This window comes from Pogoniulus pusillus, chromosome 15 (genome assembly GCF_015220805.1).
Source record: "Pogoniulus pusillus isolate bPogPus1 chromosome 15, bPogPus1.pri, whole genome shotgun sequence".
Taxonomy (NCBI): Eukaryota; Metazoa; Chordata; class Aves; order Piciformes; family Lybiidae; genus Pogoniulus; species Pogoniulus pusillus.
This window is the reverse complement of record NC_087278.1, coordinates 7970558-7993887: the sequence shown is the minus strand read 5'-3', so window position 1 is coordinate 7993887 and position 23330 is coordinate 7970558. Positions and strand designations below refer to the sequence as shown.

The 23330-nt window shown below is 50.4% G+C and overlaps 2 protein-coding genes across 3 annotated transcripts in view; one reads left to right on the top strand and one right to left on the bottom strand.

Moving 5' to 3' along the window:
* The window catches only part of SGSM3 (small G protein signaling modulator 3), a 28687-nt gene extending 25870 nt beyond the window's left edge, over positions 1-2817 (top strand). Inside the window, exons 21-22 of the mRNA XM_064155182.1 lie at positions 1143-1203; positions 1613-2817. Of these exons, the coding sequence (XP_064011252.1) occupies positions 1143-1203; positions 1613-1696 (145 nt within the window). The 3' untranslated portion in view covers positions 1697-2817. The remainder of the gene's footprint in view (positions 1-1142; positions 1204-1612) is intronic.
* Positions 2818-3652: 835 nt separating this feature from the next.
* The window catches only part of MRTFA (myocardin related transcription factor A), an 83960-nt gene continuing 64282 nt past the window's right edge, over positions 3653-23330 (bottom strand). For both annotated transcript variants that reach the window (XM_064155180.1, XM_064155181.1), the window contains exons 3-14: positions 18918-18973; positions 17270-17345; positions 16472-16633; positions 14941-15116; positions 14327-14482; positions 13606-13856; positions 13080-13251; positions 11713-12816; positions 10460-10594; positions 8472-8645; positions 8102-8162; positions 3653-7678 (exon numbers count right to left, since the gene is read on the bottom strand). In XM_064155180.1, the coding sequence (XP_064011250.1) occupies positions 7179-7678; positions 8102-8162; positions 8472-8645; positions 10460-10594; positions 11713-12816; positions 13080-13251; positions 13606-13856; positions 14327-14482; positions 14941-15116; positions 16472-16633; positions 17270-17345; positions 18918-18973 (3023 nt within the window). In that variant the 3' untranslated portion in view covers positions 3653-7178. The remainder of the gene's footprint in view (positions 7679-8101; positions 8163-8471; positions 8646-10459; positions 10595-11712; positions 12817-13079; positions 13252-13605; positions 13857-14326; positions 14483-14940; positions 15117-16471; positions 16634-17269; positions 17346-18917; positions 18974-23330) is intronic.

Sequence of the window (23330 nt, the reverse complement as noted above, 5' to 3'; positions counted from 1 at the left end):
AGGGAGTGATGCCAGAGGCTGGCCATAGCTGAGCCCACACAAAGCAGCACATTGCTTGGAGCCCAGAGCACACATCCCAGCACTCCTGCACTCTGCAAAGCCACACCCAGCCCAAGGAAGCTGCAAAGCAACCCCCTCCAGCCCTTTTGCTGATGCTGTCCTGTGGGAGCCAGCATCTTCCTACACCACCTGGTTGCCTCTGGCCCAGTGAGAGAGTTAGCAGCCAGCAGTGAGGCTGCGTGTACACAGGGTGCCCTGTTCTCCTTGTGCTGCTGCTGAGCAGGAGGATGGGAGTCCCCCCTGGCTCTGTGCTGTGGTGTCCCATGGCTTCTGTCTCACAGAATGGGGACACTGCTACTTCAGCACAGCCAAAGGACCAGATGAAGGTGGTTCAGGACTGGGTCCAGGTTTGTGTGGAGCAGCAGCAGAGCCCTATGCAGTATCTCTGTCAGTTAGTTTCCTGAGGAGGGCCTTGGCTCTCACTGCAGCAGTTGTAGGAGACCCCCATCAGAGGAGCCTGTCCTGAACCTGGCACACTGATGAGCTCATTGCCAGGATACAAGAGCTGTGCAGCTCTCTCTTAGGGACAGGCCTGAGGCTGTGCCTGCAGCCTCTGCTTAGAGCCAGCCCCAGCGAGAAATCTCTGTGTGCCTTCCCCATGTGGCGCTCTTGCATGGGTGCTAGGACACTTTTCCCTCCTAGTGGAGGGAGGGGATGGAGAAACTGAGGTGCTGCTGGAAATGATCTGCTTTCTGGAGAAGCAACTGCAGTTCCTTGTTGCCAGCTTAGTGTGGTTCTTAGCCACATGTTCACAGTCTGGCAGAGCTCAGGGCTGCCTGAGCCCTCCCTGCGTTGCCGTGTCAGGCTCTGTAGGGGTTGCACTTGAGCCATGTCTAAGCTTCTCTTTCCAGCCTGGCCATGGCAGGATGTGAAGCCCATAGAAAAGGGGGAAACGGAATGGCTGGGTGGTGCTGCCCGTTCAACACCAACAAACTAGGAATTTCGTCCTTGTAAGCTTAGTGCCTGCCAAAGCAGGCTGAGGAGCTGTGCAGTTGTGTGCCAGGGGGCAGCATTGTGGGCACAGGCTGGGAGTGTCGTCTGGGAGTGGGGCTGTGTGTTACTATCACTGTCTTCCATTGCAGAGTCCTCTGCAAATTTGCCTTCAGCCTCTCTCAGGACTGGGAGCTGCCAATAAAGAGGGAGGTGAGTAGGTGGCGTCTCTCATTCTCTCCCTCAGCCAGAGGCTTCGCTTACCTCCTCCACCTCCCAGCTTTGTGCTCCAGCCCATCCTCTGCCTCTCGATCTGGTGCCAAAGTCTGTGGATGGGGCTGCTGTCCCTGCCGTGGCAGGCTGTGCATGGGAGCTGTGTGGAGGTGCTGGCAGTGGGTGCTGCCCTGCCCAGCTGGGACAGAGGGAAGTGGCAGGCCTCTCCCTTCCCCAGTGCTCCAAACCACAGAGCCTCTCCCTGTCTTAGCTGCACAGAGATGGGAAGTGCAGAAATCTGCTCTGTCTGGGTGCTGGAGGCCTCAGCACACTGGGGTTCTGCCTTCAGACACAACCTTCCCTTTTCTGGGTGCAGTGCACTGACCTAGGTCTCTGTGTCATCCTGCAGGACAAGGAGAAGAAGCCACTGAAGGAAGGTGTGCAGGACATGCTCGTGAAGCACCATCTGTTCAGCTGGGACATAGATGGGTGACCCCCACTCCACCCCGCCCTGGGGAACCTTCTCAATGGCTCACACTCCTTCCCCCCACTCCCATCATGTCTCACCCCCTGCCCTTCCTCACCCTACCCACTTGTATCTGTGACAAAATCCCCCTGGGGGAGGGGGGTGCTGCCAGGCCACCTTGGACAGATGGCAACAGTGCGGAGAGGCCAAGCTGCAGACCTGAAAGAGATGATGGTTGAGGCTGATACTGCAAAGTGACAAGTGTGTTCTGGCCACAAAAACAAGTGCCCCCTCCCAGCCTTCCCATCTCTGCCACCACCATGCCCTGTTTGCCTCAGCCCTGCCTCGCCCTCAGCATTTGGGGGAGCAGCCAGGCCCACCACTGCCCCATGGGCTGGCAGCTGCTGTAGCTATGAGGAATAAGCAGCCCTTGTGGGGTGGCTTTGATCTGCAAGAGCTGGTGCTGTGGGCAGGTGGCACTGTGGGGGCAAGTGGAATTGGGATGGTGAGAGACTCTCTGCTGCATGGGAGCAAGGATGGCATATCCTCCCCTGCCAGCCAAGGGCTCGTCTCTGCCAGGGAGAAGGAAGGCAAAACCTGAAGCACTTAGACAAGTTCCTCAGCCCTGGAAACGGGACTGAGAAGAAGGAACCCAGCATTAGCCTCTTCCTACCTCTCTGGCAGTGATGTGTGGGGTGTTGACAAGAGGTGCCAGACTGCACCGGCCTGTTACCACCGCAACAGCCTTAGGGGATGGGCTTTGTCTCCTAGTCTAGGAGCAGACAAAAACCACCTCTCCCCTACAGAAGAGTGTTTCATGCTGTCATTTTAGTCGCTAGATGATTTTTACCGTTAACCAAAAAGCTGTAAATTAACTCCAGGAACGTGTATATTTTGGCACCGTTGTAGCTCAGGACGGGGTTCAGGTTGGAGTTGGCTCAGGGAGACTTAAGTCGTCCTCCTCGCCCTGCGGTGGCAGCAGGGACGCAGGTCGGGAGTGGAGAATCGCTGCTTTGTGGTGGTGGCTCTGGATATGGAGTCTGTGACTTTCTACTGAAAGCACTTGTCTGGGAGCACAAACTGCTGGTGAGATGACACTAGATTCTTACTGTGCTTTACTGGGGGGTGTAAATAAATGCATCTCGGGAGAGTGCCTGGCTTTGGCTTTGTGTTTTGACAGGGCCAGGACTAGGTCTAACTCTGCATTTCTGTGGCCCCATTTCTGTGCCGGCTCCTGCTAGCACCAGGCTGAGGCACACACTCAACCTGTGCTGGCATCAGGAGGGTTCCTCACCATCCTTGCACCACAGCCACAAGGCCACGCAGCGGCTGAGGCCAGAGCAGTTGTGCAGCCAGCAGTGGCAGCCCTGCCTTGCCTCTCTGCCACCAGCTCTCCTCAAATGGCAGCTCTCCAGAGCCCGAGCAAAACAAGATGCTGTCAAAACTAGGGGGGCAGGGACTGCAGGGGGGAGCCCTTCCAAAGAGAGAAGGGCTGGCAGAAAAGGGCTGGGCAGTGATGGGTAGGGACTGTATCGGGGAGCCCTTCCAAAGAGAGAGGGGCTGGCAGAAAGGGCTGGGCAGTGATGGGTAGGGACTGCATCGGGGAGCCCTTCCAAAGAGAGAGGGGCTGGCAGGAAGGGCTGGGCAGTGGTGGTGTCTGTACGAGAAGCTTCTCCAGAAAAGCAGGGGGAGTCTCATTTGCAGCGTGGGGCAGTCACAGGGCACAGACTTAGTTCAGAAACCCAAGCTGATGGGAGGGTGGAAGCTGCAGAGGATTTACTGATGTGAAAAAGGAATGTTTTCAGTCAGAGCAATCCCAGTTTGGCATCTAGCTGAGGAAAGCTGCAGCATCACCTCACCACCATAACTGCTGGGCTGCAAAAGCTGTCCATACTGCTCTTTGTGGGGTAGGCAGCTTCCAGCCACTGAGGGACTGCAGCCAAGAAAGGATGAGGCACCACCACTCAGCTTTTTGGTTTGCTTTTTCTTTTTTTTTTTTTTTTTTCTTTTTCCAGATTTGAGAAAGACCCAGACAGATCACCCACCCTTAGCTGGAAAAGGCAGAGTAGACCCAAGCCCTCCCACCAGCACAGCAGAAAAGTTTTTGAGCAGGTGGCTGTTTGGAAATTTATTTTTTTTTTAATAAAATGGATAATTTTTTTTTAATTCTTTTTTTTTTTTTAACTTTTTTTTTTTTTCTTTTCAAATATTTGTAACTGAAAAAATAATTCAATTTAAAGATCCATTCTCTCCCCCCATTAACTTGTCACTTTTAACCTTTTCCAGTTGAATACTCGCTCTTGGATCCGCTGCCCCAACACCATCTGTGTCTGATGGTGCCGATCGCCCCTCGCCCTTTGCTGCACAGTGGAAGGGAGAGCGCCTGCTAGTCAAAAACACCTTACAAACGAGTAGTGGTTACAGCAGAAAGATTCAGGATTACATTCAAGGTAGAGGCAGAACATCAGACTTTGCTTTTTTTCCCCCCCTCCCTCCCCAAAGGGTGCAAAAATGTATGTCCAGGGGAATAACCTCTTCCAACAAAGAACTATTGAACTATTATTCAAACAAATAATAGTAAGAAAGCAGAAAACTGGGCCTGCCTGCTCTGGGCACTGCTTGGGGGAGGGACTTTCTGGTATGTTCTGCCATGAGGAACCAGCTTCCCCTCTGCCCCTGTGGCACAGAGCTGTCGCTGGCTCTCCTGGCAGAATCACCGTGTGCGGAGGGGCTGTGGCAGGCTAGTTGGGTTCCTCGGGAGGTGAGGCTCATGGTTCTGTGTCAGCTGGGCTACATCATCAGCCAATTTTGGGCTACATCAGCCAATTTTGGGCTACATCAGCCAATTTTGGGCTACATCAGCCAATTTCAATTACGTTTTGCAAATTAATGTAATTAAATTCCTGCAAAGTTTCACAAAGAAGCGTGGGTGAGACAGGTGAAAGAGAGCATCTCTGAGCTCAGCCTTTCGCCAGCAGCCCTGGGAGAGGACTAAATCCTTAACAGGCCTCGGCATCTCTGCCAACAAGAGTGTGGGCAGACCCACAGTGCACTGAGCCAGGGCTGGGTCAGGCCAGGCTGCAGGTGGAGCACTCCCACCTTCCTCTAAGAGCTCACTGCACTTTGATAATATCATTCTGTATTTGCTGATTGCAGCTTTGTAGTTGTACAAAATAACTCCTCGAGCTGGTTTGTGTGCAGGTTACTGCTCACTGGGGGCTGGAAGCAGCTCACTGCGCTTGAGTTCGACAAATCTGAAAGATGTTCTTATATCCACCCCCCCATACTTTCCCCCTAAGGAACCTCTTGCCTCTTGTGCCCACCTGGTCCCAGAGCTGCGTAGCTGCCCTAGGAGATGCTGATGGCAGCTCTGTAAGGCAACTGCTGGTGCACTCTGCTCCTGGTGAGCACCAGGGCTACACCAGGAGAGATGTGGGGGTGGCTCAGCAAGGTGAAGCCAGAGTCCACCAGTCTCAGGTATTCTCATTTTTTAGGACTAAACACTACAGCTTGGGCACCAGAAAGCAGGTGGGGAGGGGATATTGTCTCCAACTCAGACACTGAGGGAGGCAGAGACGAGACTGACTTGCTTCCAGCTCTGGGTGAGAGGGGAGAGAAGGGGCCAGAAAGGAAGGAAGCTGCCAGCAGGCTCCCCCCCGGTGAATGATTAAGAAAGTGGCTCCCCATGCAGTTAATTAACAAGCAAACAGGGCTCAGAAAAAACAGAGGCTTCTCCCAGCTGTAAAACAGGCTCATGTTCACCTGCCTGGCAATGCACCCTTGCAGCAAGGCCTCCCCACTAAGAGCACCACCAAGAACCAAAGGGGCAGGGGAGCAGCCCACCCACAACTACCCATCCCCAGCAGGCAGCACCGCAGCCTGGCACAGGGGAAAGGTGGAGACAGCATCCTCAAGGAGATCTTGGAAAGGAAGGCAGTTGATCCTTGTGTTTGCCTGAGCAGGGCCAGCACCTCAGTCTGCATGATTCCAAAAGGCACTGCCTCCAGCCCTGCCGTTGCTAACTGAGCTGGGGGGAGAAAGTTGGGGGGGGTGATCTGCCGCTACCAAACACAGGCATCTAAAAGTGCCAGGAGTAACAGCACAAGGTGTGGGTTTCCAACCCAAAACCCTGCTCAGAGAACACTATCACTGTGGCTCTGTGGGCTCTGTTACTTGCCTACCCCCTCATCAGTCAGCAGCTACCTGCATGGCAGGAGCTGGCTGGACACAGGGCAGCAGCTGACAGTAGGCAGCCATTTGATGTTGTTTTTCACCCCATGAGGCTAGAGAGAAGTGAAGATGTCAGCTGCCCATTACTTTTCCCCAGAAAGAGACCTTCACAGTTGCACTACTGAGCCACAAAATACCCCTTCTGCAGTGCCACTTCCCCTTCCCTGCCTGGTGGGTGACAGCCCCAGCCGCTGCTTTCCACCAGGGCATCTGTTTACAGGGAGGCACCAGCACAGCTGAAGGCAGGAGACAGATTGCACATGGCCCCATGTGATATGTTGTTTGTTGCTAGCTGTGCCACTCATACTCCCTAGGACACACAGACACTTTCTTGGCCCTAGCCCCCACCAAGGCAAGCTGTCTTGCTCACCTGGAGGTGGCCAAAAGTGATGTAGCAGTTGGGACAAGGCTGTGCCCGAAGGCTCGCCTCGAGGTACAGCCAGAGGCCTGGGGCACAGAAGGACAGATTTAACATATAAGGACCTGGATTTTAGCACCTTAAAATTCTCTCCTGCAGCCCAAAGCAGTGAAGCAGGGCGGCAGGGCTCTGCCATGCGCAGCGATACTTGGGAACCCAGCATGGACATGTTTGCCAGGTTGGTGGGGAACCCTGGTTCCCTTTGGCTATGTTTGGAAAGGTGCCTGTTCTGCCCAGCTCCTCACAGCCCTGGGGCAGATCAGACCCTCCCCTGACAGATGGCAGGTGGTGCAGAGAGCAGCCATGCCAGGCTCCCAACCAGCACTCCTGCCCTTGTGTCCCACTTCAGAGGTAGAACCCCCTTCTGCAGCTGTTAAACCACCACAATGCCCTTTATGTGCCAGTCCCAGTGAGGTGTGGGAGCTGCTTCTGGAAAGGGCTTGGGCCCAGTCATGCTCTGCCCTGCGCTGAGGGAACTCGTGCCTGGCTGCACCATGCCCTGTGTGTGGCATGGCTGCACCAGCCCGGAGGAGGAGGAGGGGATGTCATCTTCTGAGGTCGGGGTTCTTGCCCCAGCTGGGTCAGGCCACACTGAGGGGGTAGGAGGCCACAGAGCTCACACAGCCTCTTCTTACCCTCCAGCAGTGGTTCTCCCTGCCATGGCCTAGCCTGCCACTCAAGCAGCAGGTCTGCCTTTGCCAGCAGCACCAGCTCCATGCAGGAAGGACACTGTTGGGGGAGGAGTACAAATACCAGGAGCTCAGTTCTTTTTCTTGTGGTTTTTTTTTTGGTTGACTGGCCTTTTCCCCCTGCATGCCTGTGCCCTCCCACTCCCATTCCCTTCAGTCTCTGCTCACAGAGTTACAAGCAAGAATCCCAGTGCAGCTGCAGATCGTGTCCATCAAGGAAGTCTGTGGAAAAGAGGCTGGGAGCTGCAGTGCTAAGGGGAGCCAGGCTCATGACAGGCCCCCCTGGCAGCTCCAGCCAGTCCATGCTGTCCAGGTTAGCCTCAGCCAGATCCAGGGCTATGCCCCCGGAGGGCTCATGAGCAAAGTGCAATTCTGAGGTGTCCATAGGTGAAGGTGGGTGGTCCAGGATGGCCGAGCTGCTCAGCATCTCACTGTGGAGGTCATCAATCAGGGAGAGGGGCTCCGGCCCTTCGTGGCCTGCTGTCAGCAGCGGGAGGCCAGTGCTGCTCTCCAGGAAGTCCTCCAGCCGGCCCACGGGCACAGGCTGCCCCAGGGAGACTGGCACTGCCAGCTCCGGGGAATGGTGGCTGCTGGGCGGCGGGGAGCAGACTGGGGCCACAGGCGGCTCTTTCCCAGCCGGAGACGACTGATCCTTGAAGTCAGCAGAAATCTCTGTACAAGGAACAAAGAGGCAGCCCAGGGTGAGGAAGAGCTTGGCCAAACACCAGAAGGATCTCTCCCACCCACCAGGGAAATGTGGACCTCCCAGACTGAGCCATCACTGGCCACCGGGACAAGGAAACCCATCCTGTGCCCACGCCTGGCTGGCTATTGCAGGTGTTCAGCCTGCCTCTAGGGAATGCAAGCTCTGCCCAGTGCTGCAGAAGAGATGTGCCCAGAGCTGGTGCAGCAGAGTCTCTGAATAGCTCTGTAATGCCTGACACCCTCGAAGCCTCAATGACTGCTGCCATACTAAAGGCACTAGCAGGCACACAGAGTCAAAGACCTGGGCCATGTCACATTCTCTCCTCGGTGCTCTGTAACCTCCAGGCTCAAACCCAAGGACTGTGGGAAGTGCTGAGTTTGTCTCCGTACCTCCACTTTCGATGAGAATGTCAAACAAGTCATCCATCTGCTGGCTGGAGCAGCCATTCTCCTGAGGAGAGCAAGCACAGCATTAGCTTCCTACTCACCAGAGGACCTTCCACCTCCAGCAACAGCCATGGCTGCTGGCTCTCCTCCCTCTGTTACCTAGCAAGAATGAGTGCAGGGAAGCATGGCACCAGAACTCTCCATAACCCTAGGCTTACTGGATAGGAAGCAACTCTCCTAATAACACTCACCAGGCCTTCCCCAAACCCTCCAGAAGGAATTCCCCTGGGGAGGCACAACTGTGTCGCTGCTCTGTTACTGCTGGCCCAGATCAGGAGTCTCCAAGAAAACCAGGGAGAAGAATTGCTCTCACCTGGGCCTTTGGCTCTTGTTTCACGGCCTCTTCATAGCCTGGTGGCTCTTTCATTGGGGCCGAGGGAACAGGGAGAGGAGGTGGAGGACTTCCAAAGAGCGCTGTGTGCTGTTGCTGCTCTAGATCCATTTGGGATGGAGAGTGGGCAGCAGGAGAGCCAGGCTGTGATGAGGACTGTTTAGAACGAATACAGAAGGGGTTTAGAAGAAAGCAAGTCCACGTAAACACCTCTTTCACAGCTGCTGTGACCCCTTCTCTTGGTCAGTGCTGCAGAGGTCTGCACTGCTCACAGCTGGAAATCTTTTGCTAAAGCAACCACACCACAACCAACCACCTGACTGCTCCTGGAAGGGGAGAGCCTCATCTGTCCAGGTGGGGAATTCCTCGAGTACTTTGGAGACAGAAGGCACTCTCCCTGTTCTGTTCAGCCTGCTCTGTGCAATACGTCCAGGCTCTATCTTTCACCCACCTCCCTCTGCAGTGCCTGCTTTGGGGACATAGTCATGCTTCACTGGCAGCAAGTTTCACAGCCCGGTGGTGGGTGGAGAGCCCTGGAGCACTGAGCAGCACCAGAGACCTCCAAAGGAAACCCCAAATGTTGCAGGAAGTGGTGCTGGTGACTCAGCTTTACCAGATGAATCAGCACGCAACTGCCCAGAGTTAAAGTTAAAATGGGGATCAGGCCTTTGCCTCTACAGCAGCTATGAGTGCTCCACACTTAAGCATGGCCCCCTGGAGCAGTGATGCCTAGGCAGTAGCTCCCACCCTTGTACATGTTGATGCCCATCCTGCTTTTCCTGGAAAGCTGTTGATCTCTTCTGTGACCTGCAAGTAGAGGAGCAGCCCCAGATCCTGGCCAGCAGTGCTGCTCTCGTGTCTCTTCCTGACAGGACTGGAAGCTGGCACAGGCCAGTAGGGTGTGCTGGGTGGGTACTTCAGTGACACAAATCATTGAGGACTTGCAGATTTGGAGGTGCCAAGAAAGACATGCTGCCCCATGGGCACCTGCAGGCCTGACTGCTGACACTAGAGTGAGGCAAAAGGATTAGGAGAGTCACTACAGATGCCTCCACAGCACACAAGCTAAGACAGCCTAGGGAAAACGGTGCCTTTGTTTACCTTCTGCATTTCCTTACACGTACCAAAACAAACCGAGGCACTGAGCCGTGGCAGAGTGGGCATCACACTCTGACTACACTGGAAATGATGCCTGCCTTCATGGCCTTTCCAGAATCAGACTCAGAAGTAATTCTCAGAGCTCCAAAAAGCTCTTCAGCATCTTTCTGTATCTTCTCTTAATTACATGTTAGAGAGATAAGTGGGCTAGACTGGGAGGAGAAGCACAGCAGAGCCTCTTTACAGGAAAAGGGATAAAGCCAGAGGTGCTCTCTGTCCTGAACCACCACTGCACTTCACAGAGAGAAGATTAACAACTGTGCTCAAGGCACAGGAATGGAAGTCAAAGGATGTTCAACAATACCAGAGAGTGAAAATGTCACATCCTTTTCCCCTCTCAGAGCTCATGCACCACCTTCACTAGCAGACACACTGCTCACACCACTCCAAGCAGTGGAGTGAACCACTTCACTGAAAAAGTGAACCTTTTCAGTTCAGCAGCACTCCTCCAGGAATCAGGGACACCAGGACTCCCCATTCTGGCCTCTCATCGTTTTTAACTGGCACTGTCTGTGCCATAGAGGAACACCTCATGGACACTCGGCACTTCTGAAATCCCAAGCCTGAAGGGCTCTCCGTGGCAGCTAGTTCAGCAGCAGACGGGGGAGCAGAGGGGCTATGCCAGGAACCCTTGCTGCTCCCACATTCAGCCTGAAAACCAAATAGTCCATGCAGGTGCAAGCTGTGGCAGAAGCTGCTGTGAGACCTCACTTGCTGTCATGATGGTCACTGACCCCTTCCCACCACTGCTGCAAACCCTCAACAACAGGCAAAGGACAACAAGGAAGAGAAGTGAGCAGGCAGTGAGCTACCTTTTTGATAGATTGGTTTAGTCCTCTGGGCTGCTGCTGGGGCTGCTTCTGCTGCTGTGTGGGCTGCGGAGGGATGCTCGTAGGTAGCTGACATGGTGGTTGGCTGGAAGCTTTCAAGGGCGATGATTGTACTCTCTGGAAAGAAAAAGGTATCTGTGAGAAGTTACTGCCCAGACACACCATGGAGCAAGGTTTGTGTTTCTCAGAGGATTCAGGAAGTTTCTTTTTCCCCCACTCTTAATTCTTTAGGAAATTTTGTCAACTGTTCTGTTTCACCAGGTAGAGAAACCAGGCTGGGGAGGGAGTCAGAGTCCTGAAAGGGAAGGTAGTACCAGTCCGAATCCCTGGGCTGTCCATGTCATCCTTTGAGGGCTCCAGCCACCTCCAGGAGTGGTGGCTGGAGTTCACATGAGATACCCTGGGGTGACACTTGATGCTATTTAGCTGCCTGGCATCGCACCTGCTACACAGCAAATGCAGCCTCCTCAGCGCCTGTCCTCAAAGGCAGACACTGCTACTTGCTTTGCAGGAGGGGCAGGAAATGTAGCAGCAGAGAAGGAAAATCTTCTTTGATGCCATAGAACCTGCTGGGGTTTGACTTAGGCCGTAAAACCCAGGCATGTTTATCCCTTCCTGGAAGAAACACTTGGACCATTTCTGTTAAGTGCTGAGCTCATGCCAGCAGGGGAACAGGAGCCCATCTCTGATTAAAGACTCTGTTAACACTGAAATACTGACATGCATTGAAACAAAGAGCTGTCAAAAAGCAAGAGTCTGCTCCTGGGGTCTGATTTCAGCTGTCAGCAGATAAGGTGACCTGTCTACTACCGCTTTGACAATGATGCCTCCAGCAAAGGACAGGAGGTAAACCACACTCTGCTTTTTTTTGCTATTGCAGGCATAGCTGCTCTTTCAAGAAGTAGTGAGATGTGGCAGCAAAGCCCTGTGCTCCAAGCCTGAGATCCTGCCTGACAAAAGGCAGACCCTGTGTTTGGAAGCAGGTTGGACAGCCTGTGACGCACATGGTCAGAGGTACAGTGCTGGATGTGGTTCATCACTGGACGACCTCCTGTTGCTGCGCCACTTACCCTGCTCTGCTTTACTGCAGCCAGTGCAGCCAGCACTTCAGCCCTCCCAGTATGTAGCTTTCCACCATGTTAAGTCATCCCACAGTGACCTCAACCAGAGAAGCAGGAAGAAGGAGAGAGAAACCCAACTGCCAAGAGCAGGGATGTGAGGTAACCCCTGCCTACCTGTGAGGCCGGGCAGCTACTCCCTGCCTTCCCATGGAGTGAGAGGCCCTGCCTCTCGGTGCTCTGCTTGGTCACAGTGAGGACGATGTGGGTCCCTGTGGAGTCAGTAATGAGGGTGGGGGGAGGGGTGCCCTTGATGAGGTCACTCAGGGCACTCCCCTGCGGGCCAAGGAAAAGCCGCGGGCTGTGGGACTGGCACGGTGGCTCTGTTTCCGTGGCTGGCACCTCCTGCTTCACCATCACGGCTTTCTTTGGCACCAGGCTTGGATTCAAAGTGTCCATTTGGCTAGTGGTTGGTGCAGGGCTGAACTGGTCTGTTTGGCCACTGGATTGCTTTGCAGACTGGCAGCTGAGGAAACCGTTTTCACTCTTGACCTTGACGTCAAATGCTGCTGGGTTGGAGGCAAGGACTGCTCCTTCTCCCGCAGCCATTGGGGCCAGTAACGACTGCTGGGAGCGCTTCTCCTGCTCCAGCTGTAGTCTGAGCATCTCAACCAGCTGCTGCTTCTGCTTCAGCATGCGGGTGAGTTCCTCGATCTGCTTGTCCTTCTCCTGCAGCATCTGGTCTTTGTCCCTAACTTCTGCATCTCTGCTACACCACTCTGACTTGGGCGTCACGTTTATGCAGCAGGAGGCAGACTTGGAGCCTTCTTCCTTCACCAAAAACTGCACTGGAGATGCCTGCAAAGTGAGCTGGGTCAGAGGAGAAGTCACCATCTCTCCAAAGGTATCGCCAGTGGCTGAGTTCTCATCCCCTGTGCTCATTTGTGAGCGCTCAGAAGGAGTTGGAGAAACAGGAGGTGTTGAGCCTGTGCTGCCAAACTTCATCACGCCGCTACCGGTGACTGTGGCCACTACTACTTCTGCTGGTGAGATGCCAGTGGTGACCAGGGCTGGCCCTGTGCTCAGCCTGGCAGCTGGGAAAGCTACCACCACCTCGGCAGCTTTCGGAAGCACAGCTGCTGTGCTGGGCTTGGGAGTGGGGGTTGTTTGGCTGGCTGCACCGTTCTGCTCTTGGTAAGCTCTGAGACGCTCAATCAGGTCTGTCTTTGTGCCCGAGACAGGCAAGGCTCTCAACTTCAGCTCTTGCTTCAGCTCTGCTACCTGATGAGAGGAAAAAAGGAAGGCAACATTAAGAAAGCATAATCTCTAATTAGAACAACTATTAACAGCCACCAGAGCCACAGTGCAGGGGACTAAAATGACCCTTCTGCAAGCTTTCACCTCAGGCTACAGGGTAGCAATACCAGCTGCTAGCACTAACTCCTGTCAGCCCACCTCAGCCCTGCTCTGAGGCAGTAAGACTGCTCAGTAATGCCTTCTGGCAATGCCAGAGAAGAGGCCATGCAGCTTCACAAGACATTTACCTTCATCTCATCCAGGTTGGCAGGGAGGGGGCCAGGCTTGCCGACTGCAGCATTGCTGTTCTGTCGCATGAGCCCACCGGAACCAGAGGACACTGAAGATGTGCTGCTGACTGTGGCAGAGAGATTGCGCACAGCAGGGGCACTGGCACCACTCTGCTGCTCTCCTGGAGGCCTGCAGGGAATGAACAAACACAGGCATCAGAACCAAGGCAAAAAGGCACCAGAGGCACTCAATGTACACAATCACACGTTCAGAAACACCTGGGCCACCAGTGCCACCCTAGGCATTAAAGCAGCACACCAGTGCCTTTGGCTATAAACACGGACCTTAGTCTGCCAACCAACTCACTTCAGTTGCGTTTGTCTGATCCAGCAGGCATCAGCTTTTTAGGAGGCCCACTGTCACCTAGCAAGATTGAGTGAGTTACACCCAATCACCACACCTCACACCCAGGACAGTGTCTCCGATAACAGCAGTGGGGAAGCAGGGGCTTCCTAAGAGAGAGCTGCCATTTAGGACCCATACTTTGGTGGGGCTGGCAGAATGGTCTGATAGTTGTAGTGCTGCTGCTGCTGGTTGAGGATCTGAAGCTGGAGAAAGAGCTGCTGTTGCTGCAGTATTTTGGCATAGGATGAATCCATAGGAGGAGCTCCCTTGTCCTGCTTTTGGTCCGGGGGAATATACTGATGATATTTAAGCTTCTTGACCTTCGGCTTCAACTCCTTGGCTTTTTTACTGCGCTGAGACTTCTCACTAGCAGACTTGGGCTGGCTTTGCTATTTAGAAGAAAAGGAGGAAGCAAATAAGAATGGAAACACTGATACAACATAACACTCCACGTAAACCAGAACACACATTGGGATTTTAATTTCAGAATTCTCCAGATTTGACCCCAGGGTCTTTCTGTGCTTCTCTAACTCAGGCAACAGAACAGTCGCAGCAGCTTACACTGCACCACGATGCAGGTCACCTCTCTCAGCATCCGAGATCATTTTGCTCACCCAGTGCAGATGGATAATGCTAATTGTTTTGGAATGTTTTGCACTCAGGACCCATCTTACAGAAGGAACAGAAAAACCTATTGAATATGCTACAACTAGTGTCTGAGAAAGACATTAGTGAGACATAAGCTTTCCCTCCTTCATGTATATTCATGTCATATTTCCAACTCCAAATCTTCCTCAAAGTAACCAACTTCAGTTCCTTCCCACTACAACCCATGACCAAAAATCATCCAAAAGAGTACCTTAATGAGTGTTGGTGGAGGCTTGGCAGCAGTAAGAGCCGCTCCATTTGTAAGACTAGGGGGCAGAAGAGGCGGAGGTGGCAGAGGTGGGGGTGGCTGTTCAGGTAGGAAAAGTGTTTCACTGGCATCTGCATTAATCTGCAATTGGGATGTACCCTGCAGGGACAGAAAAAGACATACCAAAAACATGTATAAGGAGGGAAACAGTTTAAGAGAGTGCAAACAGTGTCCAGGGAAGCAGAACAGATTCTGAGTCATTAATCGACACTCCTTTAATCCACTATTTCAGTTGTCCCTGAGAAGCACCACTTCTCAGGGCAGAAAAGGCATCAAAATCTCACTCCTGTATCTCCCAATTTTGAATGCCAGAATCAGCTACACACAGGGTGTGCATCACCAAGCAAAGACTACCCCCATTCCCCACACAGGACCACGAAGAGGGCTTCTCAGGAACCAGATGACTTTACCAATAGCACACAGAGCTACGCCCCCTGTGACACTTCACAGATTATCCCTCTTAAGGATCCCTCAGTCTCACTTCTTAGGGTCCTCTGCCACAAATCAGCAGAAGCTGTGAAGCTCCAGGGCACTGCATAATGCCACTGCATTCTCACCTGAGCTACTGATGTGCCAGTGGTGTTAGGGAGAGGCTCACAAATCCGGGAATCCATCGGTGATGGGACAGACCCCTGCGACTCATGGCTGGCTGGCTGCTCTGGGGAGAGGGCATCACTGCTGTCCTCATCGAAGGAGGAATTGTCTGCAACCTTTGGGTAGTTCACCTGTCCAACTGAAAATACAAATATCAACAACAAAGGCATGGAGAGGTGAGTCTAAGTTGTGCCTAAAGCACCAATGGAAAATGAGAGCAGAGAGCCCATTTGCATTCATCTCTGCTGTCAGCAGAATAAAGTAATTCAGACTGGAGCGAACCATTTCCCTTGCTTCTTAGCCAGACAGGATTAGGAAGTTTAACAAGAGCTACTTAACTCTGCCCAAACCCAGCTCTGTGGCATGGCTTATTTGGTTATCATCTGGCACCCAAAAAGGAGGAGGTAGATGGTGTAAGGTTGAAGAAGGATGGACAGTGTAAGAATTAGTCATGACTGGTGTTCATGCTGTGTGGTGGAAGGCAGAATTCCTCCTCAAGACAAAATCCCAACTTTTCCTGCAATTTTACAAGCAGCAAGGGCTATGGATTAGGCAGTGGCCCTGATTGCTGTTAGCATCTCTGTGGATATACAAGTCCAGTAGGTAAATTTGCCTGAGTGTACATTTGTGATGTGCCAATGGTTCTTAGCTTATCTCAGATTAATCCTGGTAAGCAGGAAGAGGCTCTCTTCTCCACCTGATGCAAAGGCAACAGAGACTCAGAGGAATGTACTTCACTCAGTCAGAAGGAAGCCATATATCTAATGCTCCAGTTTACAAGTTCACTCTTTCTCAGCCACTTCTGGTGCTGTGAAGCTAGGCTGTCCCAAACTGTCCTTTTCCTTTTTCATGAGAAGTATTTCATCTTGCTCACAGTTGTGTCCCATTTGTCTTAGAAGCAGCAGTGCATGTTTGAGGGGATGAATAACCACAGACACGCACAGCCTCAGTCTGGGGAGATGGAAAAGAGCAGTGCTGAGGCAGTGAGGATATTCCTCAGCATTCCTTTCAGCCCTTGGAATGGCACTGGCATGATTACATCTGTTCTGGTTTATTTTTAATGCAGTTGGATCCTCTGAAGTTTTTAAGTTCACAGACAGCTTTTGTTTCATCACACCTGTTTATGTTCTGTCTCTTCTCCCTGATCTAAGTCAGAGGGTGCTCCCTGAGCAAAGGTTGTGGACATGTTATGCAGGGAGAGAGGCATTTTTAAGGAGAGAATCCAGGGAATGCAATCTTACACAGTCTTTCAAATCTTTAGGGCATTTGATTGCTTTTGTGTTATTCTGGGATGTCCATATGCCCTATGTCTCTGCAGCACTGAGTCACAACAAGCTGCTTTTCAGAATCCTTGGGGCTGAAAACCTGCGATTGTGAGCCTGGAAAACAAGACCAACCATGGGACTGTGTTCTCTTAGACAGTCAGGTGAACTGATAGGAAGTCTCAGCCAGCTGTGGGAGATGCCCTCAACACAGATCCTCCTCTGGCCTTACCAATAATGGCTTCCTTCAGGCTTGATTCCACAGGCAAGATGTTCTTCTCCACCAGCTCCATGGGACCTGGCCTCTGTGCTATCTTCTCATTGAGGTCATCTGCCAGTCTGGCTCTCTTTAACTTCAGCTGCTTGGCCTGCAAGGAGGGTTCAGCTGAGGTCTCTGTTCAAGGAAAAGTGAGCAAAATGGCATTAATCCAGCAACAGTCAACTCAGGCACTTCGGCAGTGTTTTACCTCTGTTCAGAAAGGGAAGTGCAGTTAACTGCACACAAAACCAGTGGCAGATACCAACAGATAACTATGGACTAGAAAGGTATTACAGCTATGATGGATATTTGAGTTGCAAGGTAACTCCAGTAGCCCTGGTGACTCTAGAATAGGACACATTCACTGTGCTCAAACTGATGGCACCCAAATCTCCTTTGTCTCTTTCAGTTGTGTCCAAAGATGTGGTCCTGAGCAGCAGCACAGTATGGAGGTGCTTGCATCAGATCTGCCTCACTGCCTCTTGGGTATCTTACAGTGCCTTCCCTCAACAGAAGAGCAATCCTTTGACCATTCTATGCCACAATTGCTCAGCTACATAAACTGCACAATTCGAGTTCACATAACAGATTCTTCTAAGAACCTCCATTCAAGCAGAGCTGAATCTCTCCCAAGAAATCACGCAACAGACATGATCTTCTGCCTGCTCCCAAATGAGAGACTTGAAGTTCGGAGAGAAACTAGAAAGCTGTTAACTAGGTAACTAAGGTAAAGTCTGCTGCTGATGTTTTCCTGTTTAGCATGGGCCATACCTTCCAGAATGTGCATCCTAACCAGCTCTGATCTCTCTGGCCGGGACCGGATTTTCCGTTTCAGATAGTCCTCTGTCTGCAGCAAAAATAGACAAGCAGGAACCAGTTTCAGTTGATCAGACACAAGAGTGATGTAATCTTGGAGAGCACAAACAAAAGAAACAACCATCTTTAGTTGCTACTGAGTTCTAAATAAATACAGAACAGAGAAGGGGCATATCTTCTGTTCCAGAGCAGCCAGAGTATCAGCTTATTCTAAAGATGAACTTCCACTGCAATTGCCTCACTCTAACTGTGCACTGCTGCCCTGTAGAACAGAAACTGGAAAGGACTTCCTCAGGAGCTGAAGCCCTCTTTCCCCCTTCTGTGCAGCACCACTGACTTGTGTCAGAGTTAAATTCAAGACATTTCTTTTTACATTGGAGATAAATGCACTGCTTCCATTGTTCACAGCAAATACTTTCATATACTGCTGGCATTTGGGGCTGACTTGTGGTTTGGGCATACTCTTTTATTTGTTTAAAGATATGTTATTTATTAAGCTAAAGATCTTGTGCAGTCCCTTGGCAGGCAGAATCTGAATGCTGTAACAAGACTCATTTAACTTCCAGAGATGCTTTTAGGTCTGCCTTTGGAGAATGCCCTAGAGAACAATGTACAGAGATGGCTCTGTCTGTGCTGGGCATGTTACCCTTTACACCACCCAGGAATGGGAACCTGGCAGCAGTGGGTAATGGACTGGTAAGTATTGGCCATCAGAATGGGCCTTCAAAGAAAATAAAGTCAATCAGAAACTGCACCATATTTGCTCAACTGACCACAGCAAAATATTAATTTAATAAGAAAGATTTGGGGAAAAAAGAAAAAAGGAGGGAGAAGTGAAAACCTCCTGAACATTGGTGTTAACACCAAGTCTGCTCCTCCAACCCTGCCACAGATGAAGTGTTAGCACTTCCTTACAGGTTTTCATCACAGCTGTTATTTGTATAGTTAATGATGTTTTCACTTTTAACACAAAACTTTGCCCAGCAGCCCTAACAGGTTTTATTTCCCTGTAGGCTACAACTCTATCCCCAGAGGCTTTCTGAAGAACAGAAATCGTCAAGAACCCCCCCAGTTAGCAAAGGTGCCACGTGAAGTGTGACTCCTGGCTTCCTCCTTCTGCAGGGCCAGAAGTCTGTGTGATTTCAGTGGTAAAAGACTGGGGCAGGGGGGTGCCTCTATTAAATTTTCAGTTTCTAATGTCCTAGATAAACAAGTGCAGGCAACAGAGAAACCAGACACGTTGTTCAAAGGTAAAACTGAGCTCCATGTGACAGGAGCATCGAAGGGCAAAGCAGACACCATAAAAATCAGAAATGTATGGGCAGTGGGGAAGAACAGTATCAGTGACTCCTGGAGAGAAGACTGCAGGCAAAATGCAGGCACCATATTCAAGGGCTTTTAGGCCCAAATAGTTCATTGAGGGTTAACCACCACCAGCAGACACAAGAACACCGCACCCCATACTGCTGACTAGGCAGCACTATATTACACCCAGAACATGAATGATTCCCTTCTGCATCTCACTGACGGCTCCAGGATGCCCCAAAACATAAGACACACTACTCCTGCCTTCCCCCAAACATCAAAGACTGTTCCATCTTACCCTGGCCCGCTCCAAACTCCTTCTTTGTTCATGAAATGCAGCTGGACTTTTCAGAGCTGTTGAGAGGAAAACATTTAGAGAATGAATTGGAATTATGGAAGTTCTCTCTCTGCACATCCCTTCGGGCCAACTAAGTTAACAAATACACCACAGCAACTGCCTGCTGCATCTTTCAACACACTGCCCATGTCTGCAGCTGGTGTACAGCAGTGTAAACTGGCATACTCCATCCGACAGCACAGAGGCTACAGAACTCAACTGGGCATTTTATGGACTGCTGTTCAAAGTCGGGTCCAAGAACATCAGTCAAAATCAAAAGCCTTTTATAAGCTTCAACATAAAGTAAGACAGGCAGGATCCTTAAGTAAGGGAATGGCACTGAAGAGACACATGAAATGGTGAGAAGGATGGGGGAGGATCCTAATGAACTGTAAATCCTCTTTACTACCTTTTAATATCAAAGGAAGCTGCAAGTCTTTCCTTAATCTGCACCTGTGTTTTCTGTACATGCAAGGGCTGGCTGCACATTCTGCAGCTCCACAGCACATATACATTGTTCCATGGAAGAGACACCACGGTGAGAGCAGGAAGACTTGGACAGGAAAGTACATCTGTCTGTTGACAGAAAATCAAGACTTGAGGCATTAACAGCAGCTCTCCATGTACCAGATCTCCTCACCCGCTCAGGCCCAGTATAAAACCATGGCCAAAATGGATCATGTTTTAAGAAACTGATCCTCTGCTGTCCAGGACCCTACTAACCCTGGAAGAATCTCTCACTCTGCCTGGCTGCTTTGGAGCACACCAAGCTCACGTCCCACAGTAAGAGCAGAGCAAGAGAGTGACAACACTTAAGTGCCACCAGCTGCTCAAGGTTTCCCTGAATCCACCAATAGCTTGGTTTTTAAAACAATCACATTGTGGCTTGTGTTCAGAACTAGCTGAAGGGAACACAATCATTTATTTTCCTGTTTCTGAAATGCCTGAAGAAGCTTTTGAATTACCATCAAGCTAAACAGTGAAGTTTAAAAACTTCAGCTTTAAAGACAACTTTGCAAGCTTTTGAAGACCAATCTAAACCAGTAGAGTTAGTAACTCCAAAGCATTGCATCTCCATGTGCAATCTTTCACTTGAGATCAATGATTAAATAGTTCTCAAATGTAACTTCACCTCATTGCTGTCTACAACTACCTGAAGGGAGGCTGTAGCCAGGTGGGGGTTGGTCTCTTCTCCCAGGCAACCAGCAACAGAACAAGGGGACACAGACTCAAGTTGTGCCAGGGGAGGTATAGGCTGGATATTAGGAGGAAGTTGTTGGCAGAGAGAGTGATTGGCATTGGAATGGGCTGCCCAGGGAGGTGGTGGAGTTGCTGTCCCTGGAGGTGTTCAAGACAAGATAAGGCACTTAGTGCCATGGTCTAGTTGACTGGATAGGGCTGGGGGATAGGTTGGACTGGATGATCTTGGAGGTCTCTTCCAACCTGGTTGATTCTATGAAAGTAACATTATTCTAACAGAGGAAAATTATTCATGCAAAATACTCCCAAGACACCAATTTTTAAACCTATCCAACAATGAATCATATAAACCCCCTTTGATTTCTTTCCTCTGACCATAACAAATGGTGTTGTATCCTGCTTGTATCCATTCTTCCTGTTGCTACAAGTTTCATTCGCCATCCCTGGAGGTGTTGAAGCAAAGCCTGGATGAGGCACTTAGTGCCATGGTCTAGTTGACTGGATAGTGTTGGGTACTAGGTTGGACTGGCTGAGCTTGGAGGTCTCTTCCAACCTGGTTGATTCTATGATCTCAGAGTGCTAGTAAAAAAATAGAAGCCCTTGCGTAAATGTAATTGAAGAAACTAACTTCTGACACATGTGCAACTTCCAAACTCTTTCCTGCAGAACAAAATGGAGCAAAGACAAAGTGTTCAGACCAACATTTGCTCTGCAAAATAGAGAGAGCCTTTCTAGGTTCACACCAATGAGGTAAAAAGTTGATTTTAGCCTATATGCCAGGAATTCTGAAGACACCAGGGCATCATAGATGGGACTCAGGCTACAGAATTGAATGAAGAATAATCTTTGGAATAAATTGTCCATAACTGTAAGCAAGCCCTAGGGAGTAGGTATGCAGACCCCTACGAGGATGGGGACTATAGTTCCTGTTCAAAGAGAGTTTCATACAATCTGGTTACGAAGAAGAGAAATCTCCAGAGAAAGTTACACAAGCTGTGAAATGGGAGGGCACTGATTGCACTTGGGATAAATGAAAGCAAGAGTGAAAAATAAGGTTTTGCAATAGCTGCAAAAATAATACCAAAAACTTCCCTGGCTAGTTGAGACACCAACTCCAATGAAGAGCAAGCAACAAATGACATTGGGAAATATTCTTTCCCAGCCACACGAACACTCACGTGCTTGAACTTCAACTTGTCTTTCTTTCCTGCCACAGAAAAGTTCAGAAATAAGAGACAGAAATTGGAAATAAGAGAAAGAAAGAAAGCAGAAAGAAAAGTTCAGGTGGACTTGGGCAAAGACAGCATGCAATGCGGACTCCATGATCTCAGAGGTCTCTTCCAACCTCAACAGTTGTCTATAAACCAGTATAAAAAAATCTACCCTGGAGACAAGTGAAGAAGGTCTCATCTTGAGTCTTTCAAAGCTCTCTACCATGGGAATGTGCAGGCCTGGCAGAATTTGTGACTCTCCCCCTTCTGCCTACCTCTGCTGTCAGTAAGAGGCAGTACATGAACTTTAAGTGACATTTGCCTGACCACAGCAAATGGTCATGAAAGCCAACTGCTGATGTCACAGGTAGTCCAGGGCAATTCTTGCATACAGAAGAACAAAACAAGAAGAAAAGGATCCCTGAGTGAAAAACACAAGCAACCTTCCCCCCAGACACCTATACATTAAAGAGTAAGTAATGCAAAACTGCTGCAGGAAGAATCCTGTAAGGAACAATTTCAGTCTTTCATGACTAGGGCTCTGGAAACAAACATTGAGTTGTAGCTCTCTGGGCTGGCAACATGACAAAGGCCTTCAGATTCGACCTCTGAAAATGTCAAGAGGCCACAAATCCTTCACTGCTTCCCTCAGCAATCTAGGATGGGGCTGAGGTGTCAGAAGAGGGCATCTGTTGTAAATTCATACTCCACTTGAAGTGAACTAAGCTTTGCACAGCCCAGAGAAACCTTTACTATAGCAAATGAAAATGCAGGCATGTCCCTTTTCCAGCTGCCACCACTGCTGCTTGGCATTGATATCTGCAGACCCATTCCTGCCCCTGTACCCCTGTATATGACATCATTTCCTTGTTTACATCAAATTACTGAAAGTAGTGAACAGTACTGGACACTAACCTTCTCCCTCCCCACCCAAAAGCCCAGCTCAACACATGCTGCCAGTCTGGTGCCAAGCTTTTATTCCAATCCTGTCCTCTCACCAGCTGCATAGACAGGTTTGTGTTGCCCCAGCTTGCTTACCAGAGCCCCAGGCCAGCCTGTGTCACACCTTACTAAGCCCAAGGAGTGCAAAAAGACAAGCACCCTGACTTCCTGAGGTGGCAGCTCAACAAACAGACAGTCTGGTGGTAGGTTCAGCTTAAGTAATGACCTTCCCACACCCCACACATTTCTGCCTTGCCATTAATGCTCCAATTGTGCCACACAGGGAGCTGTACTTAGGGAACTGTCTCCCTAAGGTTATCTCCATCATCTCCCCATGGCACTTGCCTCTCACCAAAGGGAGGTAAGTAGTTCATTTGGTTCAAATCCTTGATCTAACTTTGCCAGACAGCAGAACTTTGGGTGAATCCTTGGTGAGAACTGCCTGCTGTCAGAGAGAAAACCACCATCACTTGCCAAACGACAGCAGCAGCATTAGCTGTTGAGAGCTTTTGCTTTTCACTGTGTACCCACAAAAATATCCCTTCTGTTTCTTTTGCAGAAGTAACTTCTGTCGTGCCCAGTTTCAATGAGGTATATACCTTTTGCCTAACTTTCAGATTTTGTTTCTATATGGTATATGTATGGAATTTTCACTGTCAGTAAACACTTTCTGCCTCTGTTCATGTACCTTGGCCTAAGACAAAGCATGTTAGCACTCAGGTATGCTGACAAAACCATTTGGGGACTCAGAACACAGTTGTTTGGAGTTATTTTAACCTGGACTGGTATGCTAGATTAGAACACAGCTTCACAGATAACAGTGTCAGCAAAACCAAGCAAAAACTGCCTTGCCAGAGTCAGAAATGACAGGCTGAATTTATGGCCAGCCCTTCAGTAGAAGCCCTCATGCTGTTGAACCATAGCCCCTATGTCTTTAGGTTGCCCTGTTCGCCTTAGGAGAACAGCCTGGTGTCAGGAATGGCCAAGCACTAAAAATGGACAGTGACAGAATGGACAAAAG